The sequence below is a fragment of the Aythya ferina genome, assembly GCF_964211825.1.
Source record: "Aythya ferina genome assembly, chromosome: 4".
NCBI lineage: Eukaryota > Metazoa > Chordata > Aves > Anseriformes > Anatidae > Aythya > Aythya ferina.
In genome coordinates, this window is record NC_140300.1 from 47,463,662 (window position 1) to 47,473,284 (window position 9,623).

The 9,623-nt window shown below is 37.2% G+C and overlaps 1 protein-coding gene across 11 annotated transcripts in view; it reads left to right on the forward strand.

Annotated features, from left to right (window-relative positions):
- Positions 1-8,970, forward strand: part of RXFP1 (relaxin family peptide receptor 1) — a 102,876-nt gene extending 93,906 nt beyond the window's left edge. For 8 of the 11 annotated variants that reach the window (XM_084518307.1, XM_084518302.1, XM_084518306.1 and 5 more), the window contains 5 exons: positions 1,792-1,863; positions 2,091-2,320; positions 3,966-4,376; positions 4,893-5,111; positions 6,897-8,967. In XM_084518307.1, coding sequence (XP_084374433.1) covers positions 1,792-1,863; positions 2,091-2,320; positions 3,966-4,376; positions 4,893-5,111; positions 6,897-7,198 — 1,234 coding nt within the window. In that variant the 3' untranslated portion in view covers positions 7,199-8,967. Of the gene's footprint in view, positions 1-1,791; positions 1,864-2,090; positions 2,321-3,965; positions 4,377-4,892; positions 5,112-6,896 lie in introns of all 11 variants that reach the window. The other 3 variants (XM_084518304.1, XM_084518303.1, XM_084518312.1) reach the window with 3 other exon arrangements.
- Positions 8,971-9,623: the final 653 nt, after the last annotated feature.

Below are 9,623 nucleotides of genomic sequence, written 5' to 3' on the forward strand. Positions count from 1 at the left end.
ATTTACCTTCATATAAATACTGGTATCATAATGGAAATTTCTCCAACAAAAAGAGAACAAAAATTCGATTTCATGAAGGATGTTGTCTATTCCACTATTACAGAGAAGGATTAATGCAACCCTACTTTGACCTTGCACAACTTACAGCACAATTCAGTTGTCATGTCAGAGGGGATGGGACTTTTGCAAATCTTTTTGAAGAGTTTAGGGGTAATCTTTATGGCTGAACTAACACAGCAGTTAAACATGAATTCTGCCAGTAGAACCCTTGCTGAAACTGAGTGATGGTGCAGTGACAGTCTTGCAAAGCTGAAACTGGTCTTGTGGTAGATTAAATATATCTTCACAGGCAAATGCATGTCTGCAATAACCAACCAGCTCAGTAGAACACAGCATTTGTTTTTCCCATTTGTAACTTCAAAATGGCCATGGAGATCCAAAAATATGTTTCCTTAGAGAGGGGAATAACTAGAGTTTGTGATTTGACCCCAGAGTTGCAGCCGGAAACCACAGTACATGTGCCTTTGTTGATCAGTCCCATTTCCTTACAACAGTTTGGACTCAAGTGGCCAAATTCAACTGAATTTGGAACATAGCTAAAGGCCTGAAAGTACTAAATCTGTAAAAGATACATGAAAATAAATATCTGAGCACAGAAAATAATTAATTACCTCCCTAGCAGTCAAGCTGCAGCATAGACTTTAGCCGTTATTTGACACCAAAGACTTCATGCAATTGAGTGGTCAGGACCTTCTATATTTTCAAGTTAGGAAAGCTGATAAACCTGGAGACAGATCTGTAGGAAATGGTATGTTTCAGCACTTAGTTTGCAGAACATCCATTGTCTCCTTCCTATCTTGAAATGGTAGGAGTAGTTAGGGAAAGCATGCCCCAGGATTCATTCCGTGCTTAACTAAGACTAAGAAGTTTCTGTATTTGGGGCCTTATTCCTGTCTCCAAGCAAAACTGCCCGTTAGACCAAAGCAAATAACCATTAAGACTAACGCCTTTCTGCACTTTTGCCTAAATATGTTCACAACTCACATGAATATTGCACTCAAAGCATTGAACAATAAATTTAAATAAGGCTGCACACAAGAACAACCAAAGCCTTCTTGACAGGTTGCAGTCTAGAAGACATGGTGCACATCTAATTCCAGAAGGTATTCCAGAAGAATATCGAAACTGAAGTTCTAGAAGAACAGCTTACGCAGTTACATGTTACTGATCTAGCACCGCAGGAGAAATAATAGTGTCATTTTCCATATATTAAAAAATAAAATAAGAAATCCCACCTATGTGTCACCAGAAATTCAGCATTTTCCCTTGCATGCCAAGTTCTGTGTACCAACTTCCTGCTGATCTTGACAATAAAGACTGAATTCCTGCAGTGGTTTGTTTGTCTCGCAAAGCACTCCCTTGGACAGAAATGTAAAATATTGCTATTGGAACAAGTTGTTATTTTCCCAGAGATGATGAAAGAACATGGGTAGAACAATACTCTGGAAGGGCAACATAATAATCATCGATTGCACTGCTGAGAGCACTGAAAGAGCCTTCTCTGTGATTTTGGAAGAACAGAATGCTTATTAGAGTTAAGTGAGATTCATTTTGTTCTACTTTAGCTTTCATGTAGACTTTCTGGTTAAGTTTCAAAGAGTGACAGATTAGAGGCAATTAAAGTTCATCTCTAGTTTCATATAATCATAGGAACACAATTAAATGCTCATTAAGTTTGTTCTTCTACTATTGAGTTTATATTGTGTTTTATTAAGAGTGTGTTGTTTACAGCAGCTTGGAGGGCATTGATATTGCAAACATCCAGAGAAGAATGTTCAGACCCCTTAGAAACCTCTCCCACATGTAAGTAGTTTATCCAGTTCACTTTCTTTGGTCTGAATTTCACGACTTGCAGAACACTGAATAAGTAAAAACAAAAGTGTCTGAAAAGTGGCATGCAAGTAGTTGTCAAATTTGACAATTTTAAATTATTTTTTCCTCTTTGAGAATATGTTTTCTGAATATTTACTAGAGAGTTTTACTAGAGCCATCTACTTTCTGTTTTGTTTTGTTTTGTTTCTCACATTTAGATATTTTAAGAAATTCCAGTATTGTGGATATGCCCCTCATGTGCGCAGCTGTAAGCCTAATACCGATGGGATTTCATCCCTTGAGAATCTCTTAGCTAGCATTATACAGAGAGTGTTTGTCTGGGTTGTATCTGCCATCACTTGCTTTGGAAATATTTTTGTTATCTGTATGAGGCCTTACATCAGATCGGAAAATAAGCTCCACGCCATCTCAATAATGTCTCTCTGCTGTGAGTATTCTGTGCGTAAAAGTAAAATAGTAAAATAAGATTGTTTTAATCTACTGATAGTGTGTACAACATCTTAATTTATAACATTGTAATATAGTGACATATTTCCAGCTCTGGATTAACTGAACTTTTGTGCTCTTGTGAATGGCATACAAAATGCTGTATCTTACACACCAGGAAGTTTGTTAGATGCTGCCTTTGTTCTGTAACAACAGGCAGTTGATAACTTACAAGGGTTTCACTTTTGATTTTAATGATGGAGATCATTATGATTACGATCTCCATCATAATGATGTCAAACTCTCACTTTCTTTGGCAAGAAGAAAAAATAATCAAAAATTTTCAATGGCCCATAAACCTAAATACTGGTATGCCCTTTTGATTAAATAGCAATTTGTGTGTGTAAACATTATTGCATGTATTTATTCTTGTTTATTTTTTTTGTACAAGCAAAAATTGTTTTAGACAAATATAGAAATTCTACCACTCCTAGCTCCTCAATATTAAGAAGTATAGTTTTTTATGTGAGATTGTATTGCAGTCTCTAGTACCCCATCTCAATGCAAGACAGCCTATCTAAGCTATTTCACAAATGCTGTTAGTTGCATTTTGAAATGTAATTGTCAACACTGTATAAAGTGGTTGAAACATTTCTAAATAACACATTCTGAAACTTTGTTGTTTAACCATTGGAGCAGTCTGAGCACCACCCAAAACTCATCAAAATACCTGAGAAGGCTTCAGCTCCATGTAGACAGCTCCTCTTCACCTGCTAGCACTACTATTAGAGAAATATTTCTTATTAAGCCTTTTTATAGAAATCCCATGTAAAATGCAATAGGGAAGAGAAAAGGGATCATGATATTTCAGTATGCTTAAAAAGTGAACAAGGCTCCTTGTCTTCCTGGTTGCAGAAGACTGGAAAATAAGAAGCCAATGCAGGAATTAAATAATTGCTAAATGTATCATCTCTTATGCTTATAGTTTTTAATCCAACATCATCATTTTGAGGACGGGGCACATGTTTGAACTTGTGAGGACTGTTGAGACTATGCTGAGGGCCTACAACAGAAACTCTCTTTTGGATGCTCAGAAGGAGCTCAAGGAATGTCACAGCGATGCCTCTTGGCATTACCGCAGGCTTGCACAGGAACTTCCCTCTGTCTTCTGCCTTTCCCTGCTAAGCTAATAAGGAGCAAGAATGATGTTGTTTGTGTTTGCTGACTACTTTCAAGTCTTAGTAGAAGCCTGTGCACATCAGTTTTGAATTATTATCAGGTGGACAAATAAAAACTAAACTTTGAGTCCAGCAGAGATGCTTCGCTCAAAGCAAACTATCTTAAGTGAAACGTCAATATCAGAAAGGAATAAAATCTAATAATAATAATTAAAAAAAAAGGTTTGCAAGGATATTTCTATAAATTAAAATATATGTTTCTGCTTGCAAACCAATTTTATTTGAGCTTCAATAAATCAGTCTGAAAAGAGTAGTGTTCTGACTATAGCATTGATTTTATAACTATGTATTACTTGACATAAATGTGTACTGATATACGTGTGTATGTCTGTTTTTCAGTAGACATATACACAAAGAGAATGGGAAATTCAGATGTGTGAATAATGATGTTAAGCACTATGCCCACAGGTGCTGACTGTCTGATGGGAATATATTTATTTGTGATTGGAGCTTTTGATCTTAAATATCGTGGAGAATACAACAAGCACGCTCAGTTGTGGATGGACAGTATTCATTGTCAATTGGTGGGATCGCTGGCTATTCTGTCTACAGAGGTGTCAGTATTGCTATTGACTTACCTGACTTTGGAAAAATACATCTGCATAGTTTATCCTTTTAGGTGTTTGAAGCCCAGAAAATGCAGGACAATTTCCATTTTAGTTCTTATCTGGATAATTGGGTTTGTTGTTGCTTTTATTCCACTGAGCAATAAGGAATTTTTCAGGAACTACTATGGCACCAATGGCGTCTGTTTTCCTCTTCACTCAGAGCAATCAGAAAGTACAGGAAGTCAGATTTATTCTGTTGTCATTTTTTTAGGTAAGTTGCCTTTTTTTCCTTATATACATTTAGAGCCTTCCTTTTATATGATAACAAATCTGATTTTCAAACAGATATGGCAGCTTTCCTGTGATGTTCACATCTCATACTCAGATACCCTTACAGACTTTTTCCAGCCTGAGAGTTTTACTATATTAGATTGATACTTACATATCTTAAAATGCCTGAAGGGCTCAGAAAGAAGAAAGAAGTTAGGAACATTAAATTCCTGAATGAATACATTTTGTCAGGGTAGTAAAGCAATGTTAAGACTAGAGAAGCACTGCATAGTTTGGATCCGATGGCAGCCACTTGTCAGGCAATGATAATTTAAATAAATACTGGAGTAGAGGCAGTAATTCAGTGTTTGGATGAAGACCAACTTAGATTGTCTGGCCACTTAATTCTATGGGACTAGCAGTTTAGAGAAAGGACTTTACTATCCAACTTACAGATAGGTGATGTTTAATTGCCATTGTGCTGTTAAATCATAACTAATTTTAACTTCTTCAACAGGTGTAAACTTGGCTGCTTTTATCATCATTGTGTTTTCCTATGGAAGCATGTTCTACAGTGTTCACCAAACAGCTATTATGGCTACTGAAATTCGGAATCATATCAAAAAAGAGATGACCCTTGCCAAACGTTTTTTCTTCATTGTTTTTACCGATGCACTATGTTGGATACCCATTTTTATTTTGAAACTCCTTTCTTTACTTCAAGTAGAAATACCAGGTATGTTCTTCCTTTTGCAGCTGTTTCAGCTGTGTCTGTATAAAGAGCATTTACAGTTTAGAAAAAAAAAAAAAAAAAGAATTGCACATGTTGAACTACATTATTATCATGAACTATGTTATTTATCTATATAGATGCACACACAATGTATTGAATTATAGTTTGTTTTATTACTGCATTGGACTATCTTACTATCATCATCAAGATCTAGTTACTTTTGACTCAGCCAAAACAACAGAGATTCAAATCTTTAAAGCCTGTCTCCACAAAATATATTTGCAAACCAAGTTTGAATAGGATTGGCTTTTTTCATGTGACAGCTTTTGATGGTTCTGTTAACCATGGCTAAAGACAATACAGTGTTTTCTATCTTGATTTAACCATACAATTCTTATCCTGAAATAACTTGCTTTTACAAATTGATATTCACACAGTAAGTTACATAAAGCTGTGCTTATCTTTCTTCGTGTTAGGGGAAATCTTTTGCATGTAAATACTGTGCAACTTAAAAGATTAAAAATTACAGCTTTATTATTTTCTTCTCTTTGCTATATTGGTACATGCTAGAAAAATAATGTCTTTATGTAGGGCTTGTAAACCATGTCGGAAAGAACATGTTAGCACAAAGAGTAGCACCAGCAGCCACGGAGTCAGACTTAGCATATGGCTGTATGTGACAATACTGTATCGGTGAGAAAATATTTTAGTTCAGAATTTTGTCTGCCATGCTGACCAAAAGTGTTGGGAGTTGCCTTTTCAAAGTTTTGACTTAAATTTTAAACGTCTGAAGGTTGTGTTGATCGTGTCAAATATTTTTCAGTTATATTAAACCTTCTAAAATTCTTCTTCATGAAGTTATCCAACCATCTAAGAGATTTTAAAGAAAATGTTGTGGAAAGTAGAAGCAGATGTATTCAGAGTCAGGAAATCTAGAAGAAATCCTGGTAAACCACAGGGTGATCTTGGATTTAGCAAGTAAACATTCTGTGTTAGCCTGGGCTAATTTCGTAAAATTAAAGACATCACAGATGTTTGTCTAAATTTAAAGGAGTTTTAAACTATATTTCTTTGGCGGGGGCTGTGACAGCCTTAGAATTATGCATCAATAGAAATATATTGATATTGCAGCAAAAGGATCAAGCCAGAAAGCAGGGGGTAAAGGCTGTTTGTACAGCTTGGGACAGTTCTGTAATTGTTCTATAAATCAAACAGTGCAGCTGAGGGTGCCCATGACCACCTTTCAGCACTACAGTCCTGTCCCTTCTCTACCTGCCAGCTAACAATCAGCTAACAATCCAACTTCTCTCCCAAACAGTAAGGATGAAAAGGGGGTGATAGAAAAATGCGCTCAGACCCTGATATAAGCAGGAGAGCGGGAAACTGCGACAAAGGAGGGAGGTGTGAACATGAAGACCCTTACCAACAGGGCAAGAAGGAAATAAGATTGTATACAATGCCCTTCACGTGGGAAAGAACAAAGAACTGGTGCAGAGGAGCTAAATCAGCCTCTGTGGGGAAGAAGGGGCTGGAGGATATTGCTCTGGGGGAGAACAGGACATCAGGGACATGCATTCATTATGGGAAGAAGATGGCAAATGGTGATCACAGTAAGAGACAAGAGAGCAAAGCAGAATAAAAGATGTGGGTCAAGAAACTGTGTCTCAGCCAGAACAAGAACTGTGCCAGCCTCTTAGCAGGTAGCTATGCTTCATAAGCATGATGTGCTTTGTATTAATTAATATGTACAAATGCTACTACAGCTTCCTTTCTCTTTCCCTCCCTAAGGTACCATAACATCTTGGGTGGTGATTTTTATCTTGCCAATAAACAGTGCTTTGAATCCTCTTCTCTACACTTTGACTACCCGACCTTTCAAGGAAATGATTCACCAGGTTTGGTATAACTACAGACAGAGAAGATCCAAGAGAAGCAAAGGCAGTCAGAAAACATATGGCCCGTCATTCATTTGGGTGGAGATGTGGCCAGTGCACGAAATCACACCAAAGCTAACAAAGCCTGTGCTTTGTACAGACTCCTCTGATGCATCTGTGACTACACAGTCAACAAGACTAAATCTGTACATGTAAATACATTTTGAATATTTATGGTGACATCTGCACTGTTAGCTTCACATCCATGGACTTGCTACTTTACAGTAATGAGTCAAAATGAGGGAGGTATGATGGCTGGACTCCTGTGCACCGGAACACACAGCAGGACGAAGTGAGAGCAGTGTGGCTGCTTGCAGGTAGAACCAATATAAATAAAATTATTTCCATCTTGCAACAGTTTTGACAGCTCATTTTGACAGCTCATCCTGGTTCAGAATCAATCTCTTATTTGTTCCCCTCCAACAAGCCAGAAGTGTGGAAAAAAGCATGAACTATCATTTAAAACGTCTCATACTGAAATCAAAATGTTTCACAATCATCCGTCTTTGAAAAAAAAAAAAAAAAAAAAGTATTTTCAATAAACTTTTTTTTTTTAAAAAATCACCATTTTACCAGCTGTTTTTTTCAGAGTTGATTGGTTTCATCATTCAGAAAATTATTTTCCCTTCAAAATTTCTGACTTGGCAGACTGCATACAGCTCTTAAAAAGCTCTAGGGAACAATAGCACTAAGAAAATATTTTCATTTCATAATTAGGTTAGTTTATTGTACTTGTCAAAGCCAAACAAGTGAACATTATGCTTTTAAAAAATATATCAACTATTTTAATCATACAAATGATCCTGAAATGGTAACAATTGTTCTAATTCAAGCAGAACCAGAATTGTTTTTAAAATAAAATGAGTTTCTCAACAGTGTCCTCCAATTGTAGCTGGTGGAAGTTTTTCCTTCAGAAGAGTGACCTTCCCTGGGAAGACCAGAGTGAGTATCCCACCATCTTGATGCTGCTCTTTTCCTCACCAATTCTTTATGGGCTTCCCTATGCAGTTCCCTACAGCCTGCACACTTCAACAGATTTTAAACTCTCCGTGTATTGAATAAAGGGAGAGTGTCAAATGATCAGTCTTAATAGGTGTCATAACATCTATATTGTAATCACTTTGTACATCTGATTGGATGCAGTACAGTTAAAATAATTTTGGAGTGCCGCCATCCCGCACTTTTTGGGCAGCATTTGGCTTCCCAATGTAAATATTTTTTCCCCTTTTCCCAGAGAAAATTGGTTTTATCCCATGTGAAATGAACCTCTGTACCAAAAAAAGGTGCAAGGCAGAGGCTGTTCCTTTGCATATCCATATTGAAGAGAATCTTTTCTCTTGTGAGTATGAATTCCCAAGTTCATGTAGTACCATACTCACAACCCAAAGGCCTGGAGCCTAAGGTGGTGAAAGAAATTATTTTGCATTGATGTTTTGAAGCTTTTTAAAAGATGCTTCCAATGTTTGCACTTAACTTCTTAATAATGTAAGAAGTAGAACTAAAAACAGTGTGACACACACTTTAACTGTTTACAGAACTTTGGATTATCTTGAAATCAGAAGTTAATCATCCTGTTTCCACGACTGTACATTTTATTGAAATAATAAAAGATTATCTGCTGATCAAAATGACTTGTTTTCCAAGTTGTTTGGCAACATTTTGGGTTACTGGAAAAAAAAAAAAAAAAAAAAGTGAAGTGAAATCCTGCAGGGTGTATTACTTTTAAGTGGGGCAGTCAGAACTCAATTCAAAAGAACTTGTGTACTCATGGGTGCAAGCCTTCTTGATGAGTCTGTCCTCACTGTTATTTTTGTTTGTTGTGTAAGTCGATTATGGGTATATTCAATGTCATCCTTGTTTCTATGAGTAATCAGAAGACACCCATCAGTCAGAATGTGTTGCAAAAATGTTATTGCTTTGATAACAAAATTACAGTTTATCTTTTAAAAAAGTCCTTCCAGCAGAGGAAATTGGACTAACAGTGCAGGGTACTGCTACTTTCTCCTGCAGCTTCCCACTGCACTGCAGCATCCCTCCAGCTTTGGTAAGTGTACGGGACTTTCAGTACAGGTATTTATTTCATAGTGATCTTTCAGACCAAAGGGTTGTGGTATCAGTAAGCCCTGGACTAACTATAGTAACTGCTTAAGGCAATAAATGAAGTAGGACCAAATACAGGAAAAGATCTCGTGTGCTTCCTTGTAGATGGGAGAATGTATTTAATTGGTTCTTTTGTAGCTGATGGAAGCTTTCACTCATGGCTCGGAGCAATCCCTCCTATAAACACTGCTGCTAGATTTCTACCAAGGAGGGATATATGGTCCGCCATAAGGCACTTTATATGTATTATAACAAAAATAGTGTAAAAATTCTTGTCAGTGATCAATATATTGCAGTATTGCTTAAAACAGCAAGGCTTGGGATGAGGAGGGAGCTTGTAAGCAAGCCGTGACTCGCTGCAGTATCCCATCCCCGACGTGCAGCGAGGAAGCCCGAGATTATCCCCACAGGGTCTGTGGGGCCGGCAGGGCTCCTGCTGGCGGCAGCTGCTTGGAGCACACACGACGAGGGAGGGCCCTCC